We start from the raw sequence: 25688 nt of genomic DNA, 5'->3' as shown, positions 1-25688 counted from the left end.
AAAAAAAAAAAAAAAAAAAAAGCAGCAAAAGTATTTTTGCAAGAGTGCAACCTCTAGCTTCTAGCTTTCCTGTTCAGAAAACCACTAACCATTTAAATGTTACCTTTTTTAAAAAAATAAAAAGCAAAATAAGCCTCCCAGATTCTCGATTCTCAGTTAAACTGATGAACTTGCCCCACTCTACGAAGTACAGCAGCACTGAAAACAGATTCTGAATCCTACACAGAAAAGAAGTCTTTGTGTAGGAGCTCGTTAGTTATGCAAATCTTATGTTCTTTCTCTGTGTTAATTCTTGAAGCATTCAGCTGGAAGCAGACACATGCAATTGTTCTGGTTTTATTTTTTTTAATTTATTTATATATATATATATATTTATTTATGTATTTATTTCAAACAAGGAAAGCTGCTACAAGATGCAAATATATTAACCCAGAATATTAATTGCAACCAGCCTGTTTTGAGATTAAAAAGTCTGATTACATTTTTGAGGTTCTAAATGTGTTGTGTAGAATCAAAAGGAGAATCCTGGACTTTGGTGAGCAGAAACTTCAGGAAAGAGGAGCAGCTGCATTAGGCAATAGAAAGCAAATGTGAGGGCACATGCCTGGAGGAGGGATGCTTTTCCCTCGAAAGGGGTTTCAGGATGCCTGTGGAGCTGCAGGAAGGAAGGGCAGTTTGAGCAACCCAGAGAATCAAGCTTATAAATCTGAAAAGTTTCTGTTACCCTTTTGCCATCCACTTGAGTGAGAGAGGTGTGTGATGTTAATGCTATTTCATTAGAATGTAGTGTAGGAAGATAAAATCTTTGCTGCCTGCAAATGGCCTCTTATCCTGTGCCCTTCATTAACTAGATCGCTTTCCAGATGCAGAGAAATCATGGTACCAAGGAACTCTGCTCCTGCTGCATGCGTTGCACATGCTCTTTGCCTTGCTGGCACTCAGCGCATTGCACGAGTACTCACCTTGCCCTTTTTCTTCTTCTGTACAAAAAAGAGACAATTTTTTTTTTTAAAAAGAACTTTTAAAACAGAATTATAGATTTTATCCAGATTATGCAAAGCTGATAGTAAAATTTGCTGGTTTTTTTTTCCTCTTGCCCTTTCTCGCATTTATTTTTCCTGTTCCTCTATTAATACATTTTTTTCTCATTTCCTATATTCATAGTTTTCAAATCTCCAAAAATGAGGGCAAACACACCTACCAAGAAATTGCGTACTGAAGGACAGAAATTGCAGAAACCATAGCAAAACAGTGTCCCGTCTCGTCTGGGGCTTTGTCTGCTTGAATAAAATCTCTGTTGTACCTTTAACTCTAACTATTCCTTTTCTTTTCCCCAGCCCATCAGTGCAGTGGAGATTGGACTTCCATGCCCACAGATCAATGTTCTCTAAAGTGGCAATTAAATTCCACCAGATCTGGACAAATATTTTGTCATCATGACAGCAAATAAAAGGGCAACACTTCTGAGCAAGGTTTGATGGAGCTCAATTCTGTGCAAGAGCATTTCCTGTGGGGTTTTTTTTTTCCTAGACTAATTGTATTGTTAGCTCTAGTGTATTCCCACAAAGATGTGTAAAACCCCAGACTGAAGAGTTAGAACTTGTCATCAATGCTAGTTTGAATTGGAGTATTACTAGGATCCCTTTCCAGAAAGCATGTACTTCAAAATAAGGATTTATTTATTTATTTATTTATTTTTAATTAGATGAGATGCCGGTTTCACAGACAAAACACAGAGCTAGGCCTCCCCTGGTAAATTAATAATCTCCATTGGTGGAGGCCAAGGCAATGGTTAGCATCCAGCTTCTTTGTGCCAGGAGCAGATTTCAAATCTGCAAAACATTGTGGCCTGACCAAATCAGAAAGTACTGTATATAAGTGTTAATAGAAGTAGCTTGATGAGAGAAAAATGTAGGAATTTATGCTAAAGGAGCTGTCATGTGGCTGCAGATGGTTTGCTGTAGGTTTCCCTAGATGTGATGCTCCTCCTCTCTGTACCCCTATTCATGTACAAAAGAGGCCCAGGATGGTACTTACCGATGGACGCTCTGCCTCAATCATGTTTTCAACCTCCCTAGAAGAAAGCAGAAAGTAAATAAATCAGGAAAGTGACTGTTCCCAACATTGCTTGTTTCTGCAGCTGGTTTATAAGCAGCTACATTAACTTTCCAAACAGCCAGTAGTGCGGGCTGGCTTCCAAGCATTATAGCTGCAGGCTCCAGACATAGCTTTTCCCCAGTTTGAGCTGAGCATCCCAAGTACCACTTCGAGGAGGGCTGCTGCCTGGTTTACTCCTCTGAAAAATCTTGGTATCACTGAACTTTGACAGCTGGGAGTAAAAAAAGAAGCTGTTTGGTCTCAGTAGAGTGACACTGGCTGCAATTTGCTAAGCTCTGGGAACTATTTGAAGAGCAGGATGGTAAGGAAATAACTACCTACTTCTGTGTTTCGTTCATGACTGAAATTAGAGCTGGTTCAATGATCTATCTGCCAAAAACTTCAGACAGTGGCATACAGCAATAAAAACCAAACAGATTCATTTTCATTATTAAAAATGGCTGATGTTATGTTTTTACAAAGGATATCCTGCAAGTAGTAAGCTTCTCCAAAGACAGTTCAAAGCAGGCTCTTGTTAGACTATTAGGGAAGCTCAGAGAAATGAGTTTGCAGCTTGGAGTTTCTAATGAGGTCAAGAAAATTAAAAGCAAGCTGTAGCAAACTGGGAACATGATTATAGCAGACTAGTGAGCTCACCTCTGGCCATAAGCCAGATAAATGGATCTGCAACTTACTCTGAAAGACTTCTTTTCTCTGAGAAGACCCTGAGGATGAATTCTCCCTCCTGGTGGGGTTCATACGTTGATGGGATGACGACATACTCGCTGGGAGGTAGGCGGAAGCGCTCAGAGATTTCTCGCATGTTTATATAGGTCTTACTTCTAGCTTTGGAGGCATTGTAGAGGAAAAAATCCTTTTGCAAGTGGTGCTTAGTGCCATGCATCTGCAGAATAAATGAGTCAATTTGTCTTCAAGGAAGTCTTACCCATTCCCCAGGTGGCTTGTCATGCAGGCGGTAGTTGGTTGGGACAGAAAACACAAATGAAGCAGCAACTTAGCAAGCAGGGAGCTGATGAGGGGATGCTAGCTGGGAACAGATACGGAGTCTGTCACCTTTAAGTCAGTACTGGCTGGGTCTAGTTGGCTTCTGAGAGCTGCTCCAGGGCCCACCTGCAGAGCGTCGGCTGACTTCTGCTGTGTAGGCACTTCTATCTGACTGTTTTGTTGGGTGCTAAGTTGTGTGTAACCAAAGTTCATCCACTTTCCTTGGAGAGTGGCATGGCCAGGAATGATATGTACAAACTGCTACATGCAGTGTGGTAAGGTGAAGGCACTTTCAGTGGAAACGTGTCCTTGCCTGGACAAAACCTGAATTCTGTATCTGCTAAAGAAACATGATAATCAAATATGAAAATTAAGTCAAGAATTGCAGGCTAAGAACACTTGTAAGCTGTTTGCTGCAGAAATAACCACCTTTAAAATAGTGACATATTTACTTTGTAAATAGCAAAGACAGCATTCAGACTGTCATCTTCATGTTTTCCAGGAAACATAGCCATCAGGTGAGCTTGTCTGCAAAACCTGTGGTACCAATAATTCAGCTGCCAGCAGGCTCAGAAAAACTTAAACTGTGTACTTTTAATACATTTTCTTTAATGATCGAAAATACCATTTGTGTTCCAAACAAATTCTGGGACTGTAGAGAAAACTCTGGGGCTGCAGGATACAGACTATTGCCATTATTCACAGCAGGAGGTGGAAGTGTTTTAGGGTGCTTCTGCGTGGGGTGCAATGGCAAAGTGCTTGCTGATGCTTCCTGACTGAACATGCAAGCCATGGCCAGGTCACACAGGAAGAGAAAAGAAGGACTAAGGAGAATGTGCAGGTGAAAACAGGGTGCAGGTGAGAAGGAATTAAAAATTACTCAGAAAATGTAAAAAAAATAAACACTCAAAGCAGAAAAGTTAGCAGTTTCACTTTTGTTACATCCCTGAAAACCAACTTGACTGGATGGTTTACTGCTGACTTACAGACAAGGCACAACAGTAACACTAGCTTTGAGCATACACCAAGGTGTCAGCCTGCCTCCGCTCTGCTCATACCTCTTTGGGCACCTGAGAGAGAAACAAAGAGAAGAAACAGTCAGAGCTGGTAGCTGAGTCCACTTGTCTATAGATTATACAGAAGGGTGTTCAGATAGATTTCTGGAGATGCAGCCAGTAAATAAAATGCCCCAAGTTATTCTAAGCAATTTCTTTCTTCCTTTCCAGATTTCTTGGGATCTCCATGAGAATTAAATATGTTTGTGAAAGGGACTGAGTAAATTGACTTCTCCATGATCCAAGATCTGAACTAAATATGTGTCTTGGATGTCTGTTTCATTTTTTACACTATTCTATTAAGGAAATGTTTAGTTTTGGCAAAGATTAAAGGGAGATTGAAAAATATATGGGAAAGAATATGTTAAAATCTAGCATTAAGTCACAGTAAAAGCCTAAAAAGTATATTACCTTTGTAATACACTGCTTGAGAGAGTCCAGCACAGAGCCACCAAGATGATTATGGGAGTGGAGCATCTCCCTTATGAGGAAAGGCTGAGGGAGCTGGGTCTCTTTAGCTTGGAGAAGAGGAGACTGAGGGGTGACCTAATTAATATTTATAAATATGTTAAGGGCGAATGTCATGAGGATGGAGCCAGGCTCTTCTCAGTGATGCCCAATGATAGGACAAGGGGCAATGGGTGTGAGCTGGAACACAGGAGGTTCCACTTAAACTTCAGAAGAAACTTCTTTACAGTGAGGGTGATGGAGCACTGGGACAGGCTGCCCAGGGAGGGTGTGGAGTCTCCTTCTCTGGAGACATTCAAGACCCGCCTGGATGCCTTCCTGTGTAATCTCATTTAGTTTCCTGCTCCGGCAGGGGGATTAGACTACATGATCTTTCGAGGTCCCTTCCAATCCCTAACATTCTGTGATTCTGTGTTACTTGCAGATGGAGTATACCCTGAGGTTACTATGGGCTGGATGGTTACAAAGCCTTGAATTTCCCTCCTCTCTTCCAGGTTTCCCCTGAGTTCCTTGCAAAGTAAAAATTCATGTAGTCAGGCTGGATGATTCAGTGACTCTCTCAGTAAATGCATACTCTCAGGATTTGCAAGCACAGTGCTAAGAACAAAGTCTAGAGCTGGTACCTCATAGATGGCAAAGCCAATGGTGTACAAGTTGGCTCCCAGCTTGCGTTCTTTCCTCCTATTTTTCTGCATCAGTGCGACGAGGAAGCTGCAGATAACCTCTTCATCTTCAGGATCATCATCTTCCTCCAGGAGCTTCAAGCGATACTGGGGATTGGTCCAAAATGTATCTGTGCAATCCCACCAACAACCCAAAGCAAACATGTAAAGCTTCAGTTTTCTGACAATACTTGTGATCAAAGAGAACTTTTAAGTTCCCTGCCTGTGGTTCCTGAGGAAAGGTTAAAACTGGGCTAATACATATATATTTTTTTTACATGTTATGGGTTTTACATAGTTCTAACAAAACTGCACAGCAAAGGAGGATATAAATTGAAGAACTGGCATCTGACAAACTTCCAAACCACCTAAAGCTATCAGAAAGCAGGTTTCCCAAGTCAAATCTAACTGTTAGAGGGAAATTGATCTCTCTTATCTCATGTGGGGCACTGTGAAGTATTTGAACAATGATTTATCTTGTCACATCTGCCTTTTGGGCTTAGGAGGTGCTGTCACAAACCTAGTGACAGAAGATTTCCAGCTACAGAATCGCATGCCTCACTGATTGAGGAAGCAAGGCTTTTCTTATGGCCAAGTGCTGATCAGGCTGTGTATGACTTAGCCTGTGGGATCTCACACAGTTCCCATCAAGGAGGCCAAATCTCTCAAGACCTACTGCTCACCTGGATAATTGCGGCAGCCTCCAGCTGAGCAGCCTCTCACCCAGCGCCCTTCATTGACTGACACAGTCCAGGTCTGGAGTTTATCGGCTTCCAGAGTATCAGGTGTGAGGTTGCAGATCTCAAGTTTTGTGAAGTGCCTCATGAAATCTTCAAATGATATCCTGGAGGAATTGAGGGGAAACTGAACTCGGATTTACATGGTGGGTGGTTGTCTGAAAGATCCTGGTGAGGAGGAGGAGGGTGACCCATGTTACTGGCACTATTAGGGCAAGTTTGCAGAGGGATTGCCATGATTTCTTACTGCATTGGCCTGCTGATTGGTCAATTAACACAGGTACATCTGCAGATTGGGGGACCCTGGGCGGCGAGGATGGTACATAGAAAGGGTGATGGAGAGCTTGGGGAAGTGTGGCATGGTTAGAAGGACTGTGCTGGTGGCACTCAATAAACCCTGGTGGTAGAATGAGGCAATCACAGAGCAGGGCTTCTTATTGGGAATGTGAAGGTGAACAGGGATTGCTGCAATGGTTTTAGCAGATTTAAGTAGTTCAGTGTGATTCATTTTTGCTATAGTTGCATATCTCCTAGAGAAACACAGGGGTTTTTTGACTGATATTCTCACCAGAACTCCCCATCCTCCACGATCTTGTGCTGCAGGCGGATTTTCTCTGCTTCATTAATGAAGTTCCACTCCTCTGACCTTCAAAAGAGTCCACAAGTTAGATTATGATTTGCCATTACAGTTTTCCTTAAAATTTCTGCTCTTTACTGTAAGCCTCATAGAATGGAAAGTCAAGAGTCACCTTGCTATATCCATATGATTTTTCCTTTGTGACCCTTGCAACCATTTGTTTTCAATGCTACCCTCCTCTCCACATACCCAAATAAAGAAGCAATTGCCCTACTCCTCTCTGCCTTCCCTTCAGACTTCCTCTCAAAAATCTGCTCAACTGTGTTCATTTATTTAGCTTAAAGACAAAAGTGTTTGCAGACTCTCTTTGCTGGAGTAGCTAGTGAAATTCCTTTTAGAAAAACCTAATGAGAAGCTTTATCCAAACTTCCTCATGTACTCATATCTTGCTTCATCCAGTTCTTCTGTAACTTAAAAGATTTTTCTACTGTTGCATCTTGTTTTGAAAAATGACAGACAGAAAAATCAGATTGACTGGATTCTCCCTTCATTTCCATTGATTAAAGCCCCTCAACATCTTTTTTAGGTACTCTTTTCTTTTTACAGCTTCAGCTAAGCACTCAACTATGATCAGCTTCAAAGTGCATGTATTAAAATGACAGCAAAGACAATTCAGATATCTCATCATTAAATGTTGGGGTCAGGCACAAGCTACATAAAGGCAAATAAAGCTGCAATTTTTTTTCACATCACGTGACGCTCTGTTTTACTCACTTGTCACTCCAAGGTCCATTCCATTCCACCTGACCCCAGGGGTTTCTCAGCCTTACCAGACGTATTTTTTCCCCTTTAAATGTTGTCTAATTGAAAAAGAACACAACAAGAATAGACTGAGAGTGTGTTCAAAAGGAAATGTTCTGCCTGTCAAATTGCTGATACCACCTTCTACAGCGATAGTGCTTTCCTGGGCCATCGCCCAGCCTGACCTGCTTGGGGTGAGGGTGGGAAGGCTGTAAGACCAGGAGGTGTCCAGCTGTGGCCACCTTTGCTCAAGCAAACCATGGTGAAATATCCATTTCCCCGGAAAGCCAAAACTTGGACAGATTTATTTCTCCACAAGGCTTTCATTTATTTAAATATAAATTTTGTTTCCTTAGCTTATAATTTGTTTTGTTTTTCCACCCTCCCCTCATAGCTTTACTGACATGCACAGTTCTAGGCTAGTGTAGACCACTGCTCCCCATAGCTGGAGGAAAGGGACTGTACCTACCTCTTCCACAGCTGTGACAGAGTAGGCATGACCTTTGACGAGCCCACAAGACATCCGGGTTTCATACTGCATTGGTACTATAGTCTGTTAGACACAAGATAAAAACTTTTAAGATTGATGCAAAGCTCAGCCAGATGCTCTCAGGCAGCTATTGCCACCCAGGGCTTTTGGAGGGAGGATGACACTGTGTAGGTGACAACGTTTTTTGTCTTGTTCTCTTCTTTGCATTTGCCCAAGTGGCCAATCTTAGTGCCCACAGAATTAATGTTGTTGGTTAGAAAGGAGTGAAGCATGAACTAAAAAAGCAAAAAGTTAATAATAACAATTTCAAAGGACATTTTGTGATTCCACATTTTGTGAAAAAGGACTTTTCCCCTTTGTGTAGGTAAATGCTTTTTGTACTTGGAACATGCTTAATCAAAATAATTAGATAGACACCGACACAGACACAAAGACACAGAATTGCAGTGTTTGGAAGGGACCTCAGGAGATCATCTAGCCCAACCCCCCTGCCAAAGCAGGTTCCCTACAGCAGCTTGCACAGGAAAGCATCCAGGTGGGTTTTGAACATGGCCAGAGATAGAGACTCCACAACCTCTCTGGGCAGCCTATTCCACTGCTTTGACACCTGTACAGTAAAGAAATTTTTCCTTAAGTTTGTCTGGAACTTCCAATGTTCCAGTTTTTGCCCATTGCCCCTTGTCCTGTCACTGGGCACCACCAAAAAGAGCCCGGCCCCATCCATTTGGCCCCCACATTTCAGATATTTATAGACATTGATCAGATCCCCTCTCAATCTTCTCTTCTCCAGGCTGAACAGTCCCAGCTCTCTACTTTCCTCATACTGGAGATGCTCCAAGCCCCTCATCATCTTTGTGGCCTCCACTGGACTCTCTCCAGAAGATCCCTGTCTTTCTTGAACTGATGTTCTATTAGTAGGACTATTCATCCCTTTCTGGGATAGTACGTTCTTGTATGGCTCAGTAAGATTGTTACATATTAACTGGAAACACCAGAGCAGATCAACACCTAGAAGAATACTTTCATCTTTACCTATGGCTGCAATTATATCACAATTACATTAAAAAATTCCTCATGATTGATATCTTTTCCATCTGACATTTAGGAAGTGCCTAGCTTTCTTCAGCAATGTGTTTCTCAGGTGTAAATACATTTGCTGTCTTGGTAATCAACAGTTAGTCTGTCTGATAGATTTTTATTTGCAAATCTCCAAATGCTGTTTATCTGGGAGATAAAGAATTGAGAGCAAGATGGCACATGCACACAGTCCCCTGTGCTTGTAGGAGAGATCACCAAGAACGGTGGGAAGGGAAGGCTCTGCTAAGCACACATGGACCATGTGTGAAACTTCCCATCCTTCATTATGTCTGTCACTGAGAAACGACTGCAAGACTCTGCCAGTAACTCTGCCATCTCTTCTTGACACTTCTGAGGGCATGAGAAAGGCAAGGCTGGAAATGGAGAATTAGTAAGGTCACAGAGATACCTTGTCAGCTTGTACAGGGAGGATCTTGTCCAAGTATTTCCTGGCTGTCACAATTATTTTCCATTATTTACCTTTCTGTTCCTGTTTCTTTTTTTCCCCCCCCTCACTCATGTTTCCATACTTTTTATGCCCATAATGTCTCATCAGTTTCCTTTTTTTCTTCAAGTAGACAGTTACTGAGGAGGAAATTCCCCCCAAAACATGGGTGATTTGGGCAGCCACGCTTGCAAAACAAGACAGTCATACTGGGCTTTCCCAAAGAATTACACCATTTCTTTTCAGTCTTTTAGGAAGACTAAATATGGGTGTCAAAAGAGGAAAAATTAGCTATTTCCGCTGCAAATGCAGAAGACGGTTTGCACAACCGAAAGTTTTAGATGATGTAATTGGGGGGGGAGTGATGTTGGTTTTTTTCTCCCTGTAATGCGAGAGATATAATATCATTGTCATGGAAATGCAGCTCCCTAAAGGGCAAGGTATGACAGCTGCCTGACAGAGAGACAGAGAAAACGATGTGTCCCTCTACAGATTTCGAAGCTTTTAAGTTTCCTTATGTAGGATTTTCCTTTAACAGTTTTAACATCTCTCTCTCTGTTTTGCTAGATACTTAGGTATGCTGGAGTTACGTTGTATTTTATCATGTGTAAAACTCTACACATTTTTCATTTTCCTTGTTAGGGATTTTAAATGAGGATTGTAAAGGCAGGAATCAAAAAGGAGCACCCTGAGAGCAGACTCCCCTCCACTGGTGGGCAAAGCTCCATAGCGCATTCTATCTCAAAGTAAGTTCACCAAGAGCTTTTGTGCCTGGAGCGTGAGCTGTGCAGAGCTTGTTTTTTCTTTCTTTCACACCCACTCTACACTTGGGGATCTTATTCCATTCTAGTATTCTAATTTTCTCACTCTCTCTATGCTTTTCAAGTGAGAGTCTTTATAAAATCCACTAATCACATCCAGTTCCCAAGCACAATAACCAATGTGCCACTTTGACATGCTTGATGTGATTTTGCTCTCCATTTCTACTGTACAGGTAAGCTCTGGAAATTATAAGCCTATGCCACAAGCCTACGGACCTTAGCCTCAGTATCACCAAAGCCCCCTAGTATCAATCTGTGTTTGAGAGGACTGAAATCCTCTTAACACATATGTCAAATCACATCCATAAGAACAGGTCTTTAGTGTTGCGATAATTCAGTGAAGCCAAGGAAGGTTGTAAAGCACAGATGATATGTTTCTCTAACTGTTCTGTCTGCGAATAAAAGCCCTGTGAAGTCAACTGCTTCTGGAAACATACGAACCCAGGCTGGCCTCTCGTCTGTCCCTCGGTAGTCTACAGTGGAGTGAGTCATCTGTGCATTTTCTAGATTCTTCACCATTCGAGCAATGAGTTCCCCAATGTCGCTCCGAGGAGCTGCTCCGTAGGAAAAGCCTAGGTTGTCCTGGTAGAGAGAATGGGAGAAAAGTATCATGCAGAAAGATGAGGCAGGGAGAGGGAAGAGAAATGATACAAGAAAGATGAGTGATAAAAGACAGCCTAGATAACTTCTCATTATCTGCTAGATGGCCCATAGTTATCTACAGTGGTTGATAGCACTGGTTGTTTTTATGCCTTTACTGCAGCTGCGTAATGGTTATTGAAGATAGTTTTCCCTACTTTCACTTTTAAATTAACCACAGTAAATGAAGACCATTTAAGACTATGTTGGCAATTGAAGGGTTGATTTCCCAAGCATTTGCACCCTTAGCATCTTTGACATGAAGATTTGTGGCTTAATAGAGTTGCAGCACCCCCATACTAACCTCATTTTACTGGGTGAGGGCACTGGGGGGGGCGGTGCTGGTTTTGCTGATCGCACCCCTCTCCCCATCTCCATGTTCTGCTTCCATTCGTTTCCCTTTTTGCACTTGCTATTTGCTAATGAGTGGTGTCTGGTGGAGATTACTCCATCTCCTAGAAATGGATGTTTGCTGTGTGGACTAAACCAAGCAGTTCCAAAAGGTGGCATATGTTTGGTTATGGATGGAGAGGTCCCTCTCCTCTGCCACTTCTTATGGCTCATCTGCAAAGTTCCTAGGGACTCACATCAATGGAGCTGGCCATGAGGGATCCTCTGTCAATGGCATGTTTCATGATTTTATAGATATCTTTTGGGGCATCCTTTATCTCATAGAACTCTGTGACTCCTCCGGTAAAGTCTTCCATGGCTTCGGTGGTGTTGCCTCCTTTCAAAGCTTCGTATGATCCATGGAGTCTTGGAAAGAGAAAAGAAAAATAAGATTCTATTTTTCACAGATTAAGATACCTACCAATAGATCTATTTTTATACATATTTATCTTATGTTTATATATAAATAAATATATGTAAACACATACTAAAAAACCCCACAAACCATCTGTCTGGTAATCCTCAAATTAAAAGTTTTAAAACTTGCCACCTGCACACATTAAAAAAAAAAAAAAAAAGAGAGAGATGTTGAGAATCAAATACAGACCTCTGAGGGAGTAGCAAAACCCCCTAGAAAATATGCTTTACCCCATCTCCAATTCTGAGGCATGAGAATCTATGGGAAAAGGCACCGGTATGTTCAGAGCCTCTCTACATGCTCCCTGTATGCAGTGGTTTAACCACCTCCCCAGCCAAAGCCTCAGCGGGGAGCCCAGCACCGTCCAGCGGGTCGTTTTACTTTGCATAAGCCTTTTCCAGGAGGGCACTCCAGAACTCGTTGCGCTGGGAGGACTTGGTAAACACCAGCTGGTTGTTGTATGTGGGTAAGCAGTCATCGATGACGACGTCCACCCAGTCTCCATAGCGCCAAAACTGAATAAAGGCAAATGGAAAAAAAAAAACATGGGTTGGTTTGGTGCAGGGAGGGGGAGCCTGGCTGAAAAGCCTGGCTGAGAGAGGAGAAATGTGGAAATTAACTGCCTCATAATGTGGCAAAATGTGATGGCTGTTGGGAGGGAGGCAGCCAGACTGAATTTCCCTGTGCAGTGTGTGTGGGACAGTGAGAGGTCCCGTATGATAGCCAAGGGAAATGTGGAAAGCAAAGAATCTTTTCTGAATAAGCGGTTCTTCAATAACTTGTTTTTGACAGACCAGTTGCTTTTGGGCCTAAAAATAGATGCTCTTGCCATCTGCCAGCATGTCTGTGCTGGCTGTAGCACTGCATCTGAGCAGTGAGGCAGGACTGGGCACCTGTTGCTATCCCTTACATGCAGGACACAGCGATCTGCAAGTGCTTCTTGGGGGTTAACTCTCCCTAATTACCTGTATGGGGTGGCCCTTCTGTGAATGCCCTGTTGGAAGAGTTTAGGGTGAGGCAATTCAATCCCTCTTCCTTCCCTGCTGTCACTCATGCTTCCGAAGGGTGGAGAAGCAAGAGGGAAGAGTGTCCCTGAGAGCTGAACTCTCTCTTTTGTAAATACAGTTACATCTGCTTCCTGCTAGCTGAAGGGACTCACCTGGAAGTGAAAGATGCCAGCATAGTTTTGGATAAAGGACTGGTCATGAGGTATGACTCTACAGAGTAGTTTTTTATTCAGTGTCAGGCAAGCAATGGCAGCCAGGAACCAGCAGTCACCTGTAAAGAAGCAGAAGCAGCAGACAAATGAAAGGACAGAGCCACTAGAATGAAAAGGAAAACCTGAGATGCTGCAAAGTGACATGTTAACTCTCAGTAGAGCATGCCATCGCATTTCAGGAGTGGGCTCTTCTCCATGTGTTCTGCAATATTTTAGCACTTTATTTATTTGTGCTTTGGAAATGTTTGTTGGCATCATTCATGGCAGGCAGGCGCCTGTTAAATACGTGATGTTCCCTGTAATTTAGAAAAAGCCTAAAATCTGATGAGAACTGTTACCTGTGTTCTGATTTCCCTGTCCCATGTGAATGCCTGTCTGCCTTCCCGTGTTAGTTCTCCTTCCAAGCGCAGGACAGAGACCAGTTGAGAGAGAACTCTCTCTCCCAGGTGGAGCTCTGTACAACTGAGGTTCAGTCTCTCATTCTCATTTTCTGCTCTCAAGATAACCCACCGTCCCAACCATCGTTCTCTAGGGCCTCTTTCCTGCTTCATTGCTCTAATTCATTTATCTCTTTTTGAATCTGTGTCTGCACTGCTGTAAATGTTGTCCCCATTAGCACTTTTCAGTTCCTCCTTCAGACTCTAGCACAAGTTTGCTGCCTCTATGGGAGCTCTAGGAAAGTTACTTTCTCCCATAGTACTTCTGTGTTCAGCAAAGGATGCCTCAACCCTTCATTAAAACCTCCCAGCTGCTACTCTAAGAGAGGTTAGAGAGTAAGCTTGCCTGAGCAGTGCAAATTAGTGGGGTGAGAGAATTATATGAGGTAGTGAAAACTAAACCTGATTGCAGGGAGTTGTAAAAGAACTTTATGAAATTAGTGGAGTAAAAAAACATATAGAAATACACGTATGTATATATTTTGGAAAGCCAACTCTATATAGCAGTACATTCTAAGTTACCTATTTCCCCTTAGGAAGGATATGGGATCCACTATGAACAGGACTTTTCTAAACTATCCAATGTTCAGCAGAAGTCAAAAAGGTAAACAATGCTATATATAGCTGGGAAGCAATGGAAGACAAAAGAGAGAACATATTATGCACGTAAATTCATTTGCATCCACACTCTAGAAACTGTGAAGTTCTGGTCACCTCAAAAAAAAAGGCAGTTTTAAATGAAAAAAAAAAAAGAAAAAGGACTAGGAAGGTGATGAGAACAGTCACAAGCACAGAACAACACTTAAATGAAAAGATTAGCACACATCAGGATGTATTAGCTTAGGAAAAAGGTCACAGGAGAAGTTATAAAGCCATTAAAGACATGGGAAAGCTGAGTGGGGAGTAGCTGAGTGGGGAATAATGTTACAAAGCAGTGCAGATGAGTGTGGTGTGGATGACTGTTGCAGAGGCATCAGTTGTACCTAAGTAGCGGCTCTACATATCAAAGTATCTTTGAGCATCTGAGCATAAGGTCTTCAGTATAGGGCTTGTCCTTCAGTACAAGGCACACTTAGCTGGAGGCCTTTAGAAGTTCCTGTATGGAAATAACAGGACTAAATACCTGAAGAAATACAACAGTAGCTGATCAGATTTTTCTCTTTATCTCTTTTTTTTTTTGTCTTAACTAGTTTTGCCTCTCCTCAAAGCCCGATAGAAAGGCCAAATGGTGCTTTGTACCACACTCATCATATTAGTTCATGAAAAGCAAAATACTCTGCAAAGCATCTTCCGCTTAAAGTTCTTCCCCAGATTTCTACTAGGCAGATAGTAATGATTTGCTATAGAGAGAAGGAATCAGTAGATGTGCAGTGTTGTACTGAGAGAGAGGATTTCAAATATCACCTTGGAACCAAAAGAAAACGAAGTGATGCAGACTTTTAAAAGTGCAAAGCTGAAGTAAGCATTTCATACCTAATTCTCCTTGGCAGATATCTGTTCTGTTGGCTCCACCGATAATAAACCGTGGATTCTCACAGATTTCCTGCAAAATATAAACGGATGAGCAGGAAAAGCATGCATTATGATTCCTGTTTGCCACAGAAATATAGGCTGTAAGAGTTTTCTCAGTGTATCTACAGGGTTTAATAGCCAGCCTTGGGGGCTCCCTCTGTACAAGGTTCAAACACATCAAAATGAGAAGAATAGGGAAAAATATTTTTCTACACAATAAAAAAAAAACCCAAACCAAACACTGGAAGAGGGACAGGGGAGCAGATATCTAGAAAGAGCATCAGGGGACCAGATGAAATTATTTTAAAATTACTGCAGGTTTAAGGTGTCCAATTTACACTAACTAATATGCTGGGGCTTATAGGGATGAAGGGTTGAAGGGTTGAGGAATGCATTTCATCAGGAATGAATCCCAGTAATACTCCTCCTTAAAGTTTGCCCAGGATCAGATGTTTAATTCTCAGGAATAATCAATTGCTGGTTAAGAGATTTTATTCTTTTCTTCATGTTGCAGTATTTAATTGCCAATGCTGTATTCAGAAATGTATACAGATGTCATCTGTCTCTGAGGACAGGAAACTCCTCTGTTGTCCTGCACTGAGAACAGTGTGTTGGGTTTGTCAGTATTTATACTAGTACAGAATGGATACAAGATGTTGTACAGGTATAAATAATTAAGGAATTGTTGTAAGGGAGGGAAGGACTATGTAGGAACTACCAGCAAATGAGGTGGAACTATTGCAGGATTACACAGAATCTTGTCTATATAGGACAAAGAATCATGGGGTATAGGATAGCCAAGGAAAGAAGTAGGTATAACCTGTCCTACAGAGAAAAAAAATGTTCCTGCTTTTTCCCATCTTTACTACTTGGTATGGGGAAGAAAAAGACAACGCTTAACTTTTGGACCCATCTCTTATGAGGGTAAGGAAGGAATGGTACTGCAACCTGAGAACCACTTCCCTGAACAGCTGCAAATGGGGAAGAACACAAAGTATAGTCCAAGAACCAAACCTGCTGGAAGACGGCAGGGCTGGAGTGGGAAGAAGAAAGAAGAAACAACTGACAATTGCTTGTGTGGCAGCCCAGGCAGCTGACGCTACCTCTGCGGTCTGAAGCTTTTTACCATGTCATCAGGGCAGCCCTGGATTTTCCCAGACTCGTGTTTCAGGTCTAGTAGTTTCACTTGGCCTGAGCCCACTTTTTTGCTCCTTTGCAGTAATCAGCAGAGTTGCTTTGATGTAAATATTTGGATTAGTCATATAGCCAGATAGAGAGATGAGCTTCCGGCTCACATCAGCAGTCACCTTATTCTCCTCGAGGGAGGGAATGAAGGGATTGTCCTGTTATTTTGGGCCTTGGTCAGCTGTCCTGGGGTCCAGTTCTGTCAGGGCAGCTGTTTGAGATGCCTTCATGCTTTTTTTCCACCCACTTGCTTTGTTGAAAATATTCTTCCTCACATTGCTGTGGTGCTTTCCCAAAAACCAGCTGTGAGATGCCAGGTTTTGGATTGTGTTTTTTCAACCTCTCTTACTGTATTTTAGCTTGATCCTGCTCCTATTGAAGTAACAAGCTCTGAAATCCAGCGTGCTGTGTTTTAGATTAGGGTAGATAGGCGGTGCCTAAGTGTTTCCAAATATTAAGTACACAGCGATGATTGTTCCTCAGAGCAATTTATTGCATCTCAGGCTTGTTTGCTTTGGAGGATGATTGGTAAAGGAATACAAAGGAGGGAATCATAGAATCACGGAATTGTTTTGGTTGGAAAAGACCTTTAAGATCATCGAGTCCAAACAAAAACCTAACACTGCCAAGTCCAAATCATGCAGTTGTCATATGGACTGATTTAGCTATGACAGAAATGCTTTTCTTGCATTTCTTTATAGTGGCCAGGTGCATTTAGTACCCTGTGGATACGCTTTTGCAGAGTATGTGTTGTGCAGAGTACAGCTGAAGTTACAGGGAAAGGTTTCAAGGTCTTCCAATGCTGATGAAAAATACTCAGTCAGCAGAGCAAGACAACCTGGTGTTCAGGTCTGTCCTTTCAGTATTCCTGGCTGAGCAAAGGATTGTTCTTCATCTCTGGTCAAGTTATTACAGAGAATCCCATTCTCTCATTGTTGCAATGGTTCATCTAGAAAGAGTCTCCTCTGATCTGAGTGCCTCAGACTGCCTTGGTACTACCCAAGTGACCTTTGTGTTCACTGAGTTGATTCAGTTCAGACTGTAATTTTGTTACAGAGAGTCAAAGTTACAGCAAGGGAGACAGAGAATCCTAGCAAAAACCCATGCTGTTTTCTGGGCAGAGGGTACTTGTGAGTCAGTTGGTAGGGAGCAATGGAAAATGCAAAGGCAGCACGCAACTAAAAATGGCATTTGACCTTTGTTGTATTTTCATTAGCTTTTCTTCTGTGTCAGGAAAAATCCTCCAGTCAGCTGCAGTAAAAAAGCATGAATTCCTTTAAAAACTGCTGTTAATAAACTATGGCGTTCTAAGTAAATTTCCTAAACTGATTCTATCAAGTAGATGAAGTATCTTCTTTGGCCGGTCTAAGACAATTTTTAGCCTCATGCTTCTCCTTTAGCCTCTTATGGTCTAGACCATGCTAATAAATGGCTGTGCTGCAGACTCCAAGGCAGAGCTCAACGTTATCAGACAGCAAGCTGGTTTTAGAGTTTCAGAGTTGGATTGCCCTCATCTGAATGTCCTGCCTTGGTGGCACTAAGTGCCATCTTTGCTTTGTGGTACTGCCTGCAGACGCACACATTTTGTGTTTGCTAAACTCAAACAGCTTCACACCTGTGCAGCAGATGGTCTGCTGATTTTTTTTCATTCTAAGCAAAATCCACTAGTCTGCTGACTTGATTTTATTTATACTAGTTATGAAAAGAAAGCTCCTGCTGCTGATTTTATTGGCTACGGAGAGGATCACCATAGGGAAGTAACTGAATCAGGCGGTTAATGCTGTGACCTCCTGGCTGTGAGCAAGGAGAATGAAAATGGTGCACTTGAAAGTCTCACAGCAGAGCCTTTCAGTTGATGTCCTAGTGTCATTAGATCCAAAAAGGACTGCAGCAGGACCTCTTGATACTCTGCATTCTGTTATAATACAGACTTTTTCCTCAACTCCCAAAGAGCAGTGACCTTGTCCGTGATCTCAGCTGAGAGAAGCTCCTGTGGGCTGCGTAGTGTGGGAACAGAGCCCATCACTGAGCTGAATATAACGTGGTACAGGTGAGAAGGTCCCTTTGGGCTTCTCTTACCATCAATGGGTGAGTGAATGACTTAATACTATGCATTAACTGAGAGGCATTTTATTTCCCCTCTACATACCTAAGCCATGCTCTGAACAGAAACACTGGGTGGATCCTGGAGCCTTTACTCAGGGAGACTTTCAGGGCTGTCACTTGGCTTTTGCCCAAATTGAGTATTAGGAGGTCTGCTCTGTGCGTTCATGTTGCGGCACGGCAGTCACTAGCTGGCTAGAATTACAGGGGCCTTCTCGCTGCCCCCACACCAAGGCCCACAGCTGCCCTGCGTGGCAGCCGTCCTTCTGTCACTAAGGCACAAGACATGGCCCTGTGCCCTCATTGCCCTCGCAGCAGCAGAGGCTGGTCATTTCGGGGGGCAGCGCAGGAGGACCTGACCGACCGCAAAGAGAAGAGCCAGCAGAGCCAGAAGCATGAGAACAAGGGGTAGCTCTGGGGCTGGGATGCTGGACACCTCTCACCACCTCAGTAATGGATCACAGGAGACCTGAGGGAAATTGCTGGGGGAAGCAGCGACAGCCCTGGTCCCGGCAGCCCACACATGGGAGGGGGAGTTACCCATGGGCTCAGTGGGTGCCTCAGCTCAGACCCAGGGGTGTCATCCATGTTGCTGACCTGCTGTGGGGCCCTTGGAAATCCCCGGAGCAGACTCACAGCCTTTCCATAGGGCAGCGCAGGATGCTGAGAGCTGCAGCCAAGAAGCACCATGCTGCTGAGGAACGGCACTGTCACCAGTGCCCGGTTATAGCGTTGGTAACTGGCAAATATGTGCCCTTTAGATTCGCTTTGTGATTCCTCAAATAATACTTGGAGCTTCTGGAAAAACTTACACACAACCATCCCACATGGATTCATGCCATTGCAAATAATGCTCATTTAAGGCCAATCTTTCATATGTATTATATTCTCATACACCGTGGTGGTGGGGAGCTTAGATACAAATTGGTTAGGTGACACAACTAAGGTGACTCAGAAAGCTAGAGGCAGTCAGGGACAGGTTCCCTATTTCCAAGCTCTCTGTTTTAAATGAGATCTTAGAGCACATTCATCACTTGCTTATTTACTATTTCTAGGGGTATGTGGCATATACAATATGCTATAGAAATCACAGAAAGGACCTGGAGTGAAGCCAATGTTAGGATATTCTCTCAGGATTTCTGAACTGTCTGGTAATTTTTTTTTTTTTGAAAATAAATTATCAAGTCTGATTCTACTCAAGTTTGACCTGAATTTCAAAGTGATTAAAATTTTAAAAAATAATTTTTAAAAGTTGTTTTTTTTTTTTAAAAAAAAAAAAAAAAAAAAAAAAAAAAAAGCCACTGGAATTTAGTAAGAACAGAAGTTGTCCATATCTTTACATTCTATTCCAAAACATTGCCTGTGCATTTGAATCTTTACATTTGATGCTTCAATGATTGCTTTAATCTCTTGGCAAAACACTCTTTAGCCCAGTATTAGTACTTCATATTCATCTGACTTTATGATGTCCTGTTAAGGACCTACAGATTTGAAGTCCAGTGAAGAAAAATCCTGGGTCAGTCTGAGATCAGCACCAATAAATACAGGTCTTTTTCAGCAGTGCCCAGGAGAAGTCTCACTTTGCCGCTGTGGTATGGATGACAAGGTAGGGGACTCATTATAAAAGGAGAAAGCCTTACATGTGAGTCTGTCATCTTTGGGGACCTGCTGGGTACAGCAGTGACCTGAATTACAGAGTTTGTTTTGAAACAAACACGTTTCCAACAGAAGGCACAGGCAGGACAGCTGTCCATATTGGGGTCAGGACCGACCAGATCCATGATCCCACAGCATGCCAGTACTCGGCAGGCACAGACTGCAGCTCTCTGGATCTCCTGCCTCTGCCCTGCCTGCAGCTGGCACCACAGATACATCAGGTGACTGAACACTTGTGTCAAAAGAACACTGATATAGCTTTGATTTGGATGTTTAGGTTGTATTTTGAGTCTTATAGAGTCCCCAGCATGTTGTTGCTACATTAATAGTAAGTATAGAGCTTCCAAATGTCTTTGTTAATGAGTGGCTGAAAGAAATATCTTTGGGATTGAGACCTTGAAGTCTGAACCTCACCAAAAACCAAAGGTTTGATCTGTGCTCGCTCAGTTATATTAGACAACTGTGATATGACATTGCACTTTTTTTTTAACATTTTGATGCTTTCTCATGTGCACGCTTGCAGGGTGCTGGCACTCCTCCACTGTACTGCTGTATCACTTTCCTCTCTGTAAAAACAGGGGAAATTCCATTCATTTAAGATGATTGACTCGTGGCTGCATTTAACTCCTGCACACACATTTCCAGGAGCTGATGTAGCAGTGGTGATGACGAAGGGATGCCAGAGCACATATGCACAGGGCATGGCACGTGGGGGGGTCACGTTGCTCCCCCCCACATTGCTCATGTTGTTGTTGTGATACATGGCCTTCCTCTGCATCTGAAACAGCTACCCACAAGAGCTCCTGCTCTTTTGCTATTTAGTTATGTTCCTGTCATTAGTTCTATCTATCACTCACCACTGACTTTGCTGTTGAAGCACAGGTTTGGGTGTCAGGGAAGCATGGCAAATCTAGAAAAGGTGGACAAAAACTGCCACAGGGAGGGAACTAGGGAAGCTCCTCAGAACCATGTCCCTGCTGCTGGACAAGGATGGCAGAGGCCAAGGCACTGTCCCAGGGGCTGCGTTGCTGGAGGGGAGCAGCCACCCAGCAGGAACGACAAGGAAAGAGGAAAACTCCTCCTGCACTAGACAAGGAATCAATTTGGAATTGAGGAATTAGTCTTCTGCCTGTGAGAGACACTCAGGATGGGAAAGAAGAGGAAGGCTAGCTGGGGAATGCCCACAAGATTGGAAAAATAAATGGGATCAGTGGGCAGGAGAGAGTCTTTGTAGTGATTACAACACCCACATTCATGCTAAGCAGATAATAAGCTAAACAACCCTTGCAAGCTGGCTAAGCAATGTTGGGAACAAACAACTGAATAAAAGCATGTTTCAGACCATAACCTGTCCTTTTACTTTCACAGATTAGGAAACCAGCAGAATACTACAGTAAATTTGTAAGTGCAGTAAGGTAGCGTTTAAAAATTAAGTCTCAGCAAACCCAATAACTTGTTGCAGAATGAGGAGAATTTTCCTTTGGTAGTTTCAGACAAGAAAATCCCTAGCAAATCATCCAAGAAGACAATTAAATTCCTTATTTCTTTTTCTACATATGTCATTCAATCTCTCTCTCTTTTTTTTTTTTTTTAATTGTATTTTAGTCATAATATACCAACACCCTCTGAGCTTCCACAGCCCTAGCTAGTTATCTTACAGAAGAGCTCTAAGGAAATATACTTCCATCTTATTTCCCCTGCCTCCCCTGATACAGTTTCTGCAAAAATGTAAACTCAGGGTGAATACTTCAATTTACAGAAAGGAAAATGCACTCAGCAAACATGTTACTTACACGTGGTCTTTTCCATTCAAACTTGATGGGGATTTTCTGGCTATAGAAGAGGGAGGACTCATTCGGTGGAAAATCAGGATCTTCATAGAGAATGTTTTTCTCCAGGCACTTCTTGTGAAGCTCTTCATAGGTCTTCTCCTTTACTCTGATAATGGGCTGGTTGCGACTTATAATGGCAGAATAAATCCCCCCTGTGCCCCCACCCGCACCTTCGGTTGTAGTGCTAATAGTTGTGCTGGGAACTGACCCGGCAGCTGTCTGCTGAGCCACCGCTGCAGTTATGGTGGACGGCATGGGAATCAGGCTTAAAGCAAATGTTGAAAGAAAGGAAGATCTTGCAAACTGGAAGGAAATTCGAGAAAAGAGGAAGTTGCTGTGTAAACTGCTTTTTCTATCCGTTGAAAGTCTCCTTGTCAAATTTGCAAGCAACAAAATTCCATGTGGTTGAGCACGTTGTGCATCCTCTCAAAGGGCAGTATTTTGTCATAAGAAATTGGAGTTTATTCCTTGATGTGGAACAAGATAATCTGTTGGCTAATTCCTGTTCCTGAGTTGTAGTATCTACAGCATGTGTGTGTGCCTGCCCTGTGTGTATAAGCATCCAGAAGGGACAAGCTTTAACTGAGATATCTAAAAATAACTACAGGCAAAAAGTGAGAGAGGGGGAAAGTGAGAGGGAGGGGGTGAGTGAGGTGGTGTCAGTCTTCTGCACAGCTTGTGCCAAGGCCAGGCTTGTTCCTGGGACAGGCTCCGTGTGCAGACTGACTCGTGGTGCAAGCAGCTCATCTTTTCCTCAAGTAGAAAGAACAGCAAAACTGGAAGCTAAACTGCTGGTTTGGGAACGTACTTCCCAAGTACTGCCAGCCAATAAACTACTCCTGAGGCTCCTGAAGGAACTGTTGTACTCAACTTGTTTCTACCCTTTGCTGCAGAAAAGATGTATATCTTTACTACTAGAGAGGGTTATCTGAAGACATGCTTCCAATGGTGAAAAAGGTAATTATTTCCTGCTGCTAAGGTCAGGTCAATACCTGCCAGCTGGGTTTGGCTCCTCTAGAGGGCAGCTCACCAGCACTAAGATTAACCTGGTGATAGCTACCTCCCATGTAAAAGGCACCTTTTCACATAGAGGCAGAGAAGTTTATAGGGGCCCAGTGTGGAAACTAGGCCATTCTGTGTGTGTTAAGATAGACGAATCTTAGAGGAGATGTCTGACTTTGCACGTTTATTTTGTCACACAACAGTGGGATAAGGGACAAATTCACAGTCTCCGTGAAATAAAATCTAAACACATTGCTCTTCTCTATAACCCAGTTCTTTTAAAGGTGACATGTGTCAAGAAAAGCCCCCTAACACCTTGATTTTTCTTTGACTGAGAAGTCTTAAATCACATTATGACATCAGTATTATTTTTGCCTAATGACTCCAGTCTCCGGACTCTGGCTCACGTACACATTGCTGACCTTCTGCCCTAGTACTATGGTGTTTTCCACAGCACTGATTCTTTTTTCTTTCGCATACATTTGTTTGGTTTACACATTTCAAATCAACAGTAAAATGGACAATCTCTACATTAAAAATCTCCACTAGGGGAATTTTTAAAGAAGGTAATATAGTTGGCAAGCTTGACTAACCTCTAGGAGTATTAATCCTCAGTCTTCTAATGGTGGCCTCAATCCTTTTGGTTTTATCATGAATGCCAGTTTTCTTGCACAAATACGACAATCAGAAAGGACAGATTCCAGTGTTTGTGGAAATAGGAATGCAATTGCTTCAGGGTGGTTTGCCCAGATGCAGAATTGATGACTTCCTCATTATATTTAGATGCAAGGATTGCAGGTCTCATATTTGACATGACTTTGCAGGACAGCTTGGCAGAGTACTCTTTCCAGGATATTTCAAGAGCAATGCAAGTAGTGAGATGCAAAGACCTCTCATTGCACAGCTTCAGCAAAAATGCTCATTTTGGAGCCTGTGCATAGGTTCATTCTTTCATATTCTCCCTTCTTGCCAATACAAAAATTCATCTATTGTGTTTCGTACTGAGAGCTCTGTTTTGGGAAGAATGGCAGAAGCACAGGTGTGATATTCAACAAACTACGTGGAGGCTGCTGGGGAGGATCAAGTGAAGGATTAGCAGTGGGTTTTTTGTTTTTTGTTTTTTTTTTTCCCTTGGCATGGTCAGCAAGTGTCAGTTTAGTTAGTGCCTGCACAGGGAATAGCAGGTGGACATGCACTTCTCACTTCTAACCCAATGTTGCTCTTTACGGATGTTCAGGAGTATTTTGTGGTTATACCTGTTCAAAACCAGCTCCTCATTTTCTTTATCTGGACAGATAGTTTTGCTACGTAGATCTTTTTTGCTAGTAAAATACAAATGGTGTCTTTAAAGAAACACAATTTACCATAGAGAAGAATATATGTGCTGTCTGCTACAAACAGCAAAATAAACCCTTTGTCCATTAGGAATTAAACCACCTTTTGTGATGGAATTTCTTGCAAGCAGAAGTACCCAAATAGACATGTTCAGACAGAGTAAAAGTAAACTATATGAATGATAATTTTTCTATTTAATTTTATGAAGTCTTATCTCCAGTTGTTTTCACTAATTGAATTCAATTACTTTTTCTATAAAGACATACTATAACTTTATTTCTTTATTTATAGCATAAGTATGCAGAAAAGTGAGTTGCTACAAATATTAATGTAAATTATATTTTTTGAAATTTGTTTCCTCAGATCTAAAGACACAACTCTAAGATTTTCAGCAACTAATACCTATCAAAATCCATAGAAGTTAGGCACTTCATACCACAGAAAGTTTGACCCATGAGTACTTACCATAGTACAGATATCAAACTGAGTGCCAAAGTATAAAAGCTAGTCATTCACTTTAACCAGACACCCTTGGAAGAATACCTAGTAGTGATTCTCAACAGTAGAAAAAAGGTCGGAAGGAATAAGGCATGTAACTCAGTTCATTGTTACTTTATTTCACTTACTTTGCAACTTCAGAAATACCAGTTAAAACATTTAATTAAAATGCTCCAGACAATAATTACATCCTGTCAGAAACACTGCTATGCTTAAACATAAGAAGCAATCGTCAATTAAAGTTTAGAAGGTGATAGAAAAATAGGGTGTGTTTCAAAAATAGGGTCTGTCTTTCTTACAAATGTAAAAATCTATTTGCTACTGTTTTACCTGGATTAACTCAGCTGCATTAAGCAAAGCAGTATTTAGGCTGCCAGTTCCTGGAGTGGAGGCTCACACTGTTTGCTAGAACGGGCTAAAAAACAGCTCTGCAGAATTAAAAAGAAGAAACCTAAGGGTTTGGTGGAGAACAAACTGCTCTGTCAAGAGTGGAGTAGCCACAGTTTGCTCTCACGCTTGCTATCCCAGAAATCTGCCCTGTGGAGGACAAACAGCAGCAGGTGGGAAGGGAATGACTGACCAAGCACAGGGAGGACTTACTAAGAGTAGGGAACAACGTACAAACCGACTGTTACATTACCTTTAGCTGGCAAAAATGGTGACCATCCTTCTGTGTCTCCTAAGAGTTAATTTACTAATGCTTTTAGAAAATACTTCCTTATCTAGCTAGAAGAAATTAAGTAAATTTTGCCCTTTTATATCCACAAAACCCAACTGATGGCATGTTCAGGTTTGACTCAAAGCAGACCTGGTTTTAAAATAATATAGTTGACAAGCACAGCAAATAGAAAGGGCAAACAACTTGAGCTGTGGAGCAATGGTAGCCTGTGAAAAGAGATGGCTGATAAGGAAAGGGCTGTGGGAATAGGCAGGGTGTATGGGATGTGGGACCCAGGATGTCTCCTGGTTCTGAAAGGGAAGAAAGCATTAGGACACACCAGTTGTGTTTGCAGAGATGGTGGGAAAAGGAGGCAAAGGAACATTAGGGTGAGAGAACAGGGAAATAAGCATGAAGTGGGACGGCTACATGCAGAATTAATCCCATTAAAATTAAAAATTGGCTTCATAAATACCAAGCTCATATCTCATCCAGAGACTAAAAAATGACCAATAAATTACTAAAATATGTGTAAATGAAGCCAAACCTTGGCAAGAGTTGGAAGATGT

The 25688-nt window shown here is 42.2% G+C and overlaps 1 protein-coding gene across 3 annotated transcripts in view; it reads right to left on the bottom strand.

Annotated features, from left to right (window-relative positions):
- Positions 1–22168, bottom strand: part of CAPN3 (calpain 3) — a 30090-nt gene extending 7922 nt beyond the window's left edge. Inside the window, exons 1-15 of one of the 3 annotated variants that reach the window (XM_010178204.2) lie at positions 21588–22168; positions 14812–14881; positions 12842–12960; positions 12064–12197; positions 11462–11630; positions 10677–10817; positions 7872–7955; positions 7376–7461; positions 6593–6670; positions 5971–6131; positions 5249–5418; positions 4161–4172; positions 2793–3001; positions 2038–2074; positions 963–980 (exon numbers count right to left, since the gene is read on the bottom strand). In XM_010178204.2, coding sequence (XP_010176506.1) covers positions 963–980; positions 2038–2074; positions 2793–3001; positions 4161–4172; positions 5249–5418; positions 5971–6131; positions 6593–6670; positions 7376–7461; positions 7872–7955; positions 10677–10817; positions 11462–11630; positions 12064–12197; positions 12842–12960; positions 14812–14881; positions 21588–21881 — 1782 coding nt within the window. In that variant the 5' untranslated portion in view covers positions 21882–22168. The remainder of the gene's footprint in view (positions 1–962; positions 981–2037; positions 2075–2792; positions 3002–4160; positions 4173–5248; positions 5419–5970; positions 6132–6592; positions 6671–7375; positions 7462–7871; positions 7956–10676; positions 10818–11461; positions 11631–12063; positions 12198–12841; positions 12961–14811; positions 14882–21587) is intronic. The other 2 variants (XM_029087527.1, XM_010178205.2) reach the window with 2 other exon arrangements.
- Positions 22169–25688: the final 3520 nt, after the last annotated feature.

This window comes from Antrostomus carolinensis, unplaced genomic scaffold, assembly GCF_000700745.2.
Source record: "Antrostomus carolinensis isolate BGI_N321 unplaced genomic scaffold, ASM70074v2 scaffold7331, whole genome shotgun sequence".
Classification (NCBI taxonomy): Eukaryota; Metazoa; Chordata; class Aves; order Caprimulgiformes; family Caprimulgidae; genus Antrostomus; species Antrostomus carolinensis.
The sequence above is the reverse complement of the archived record's forward strand: the minus strand, read 5'-3'. Positions and strand labels throughout refer to the sequence as shown.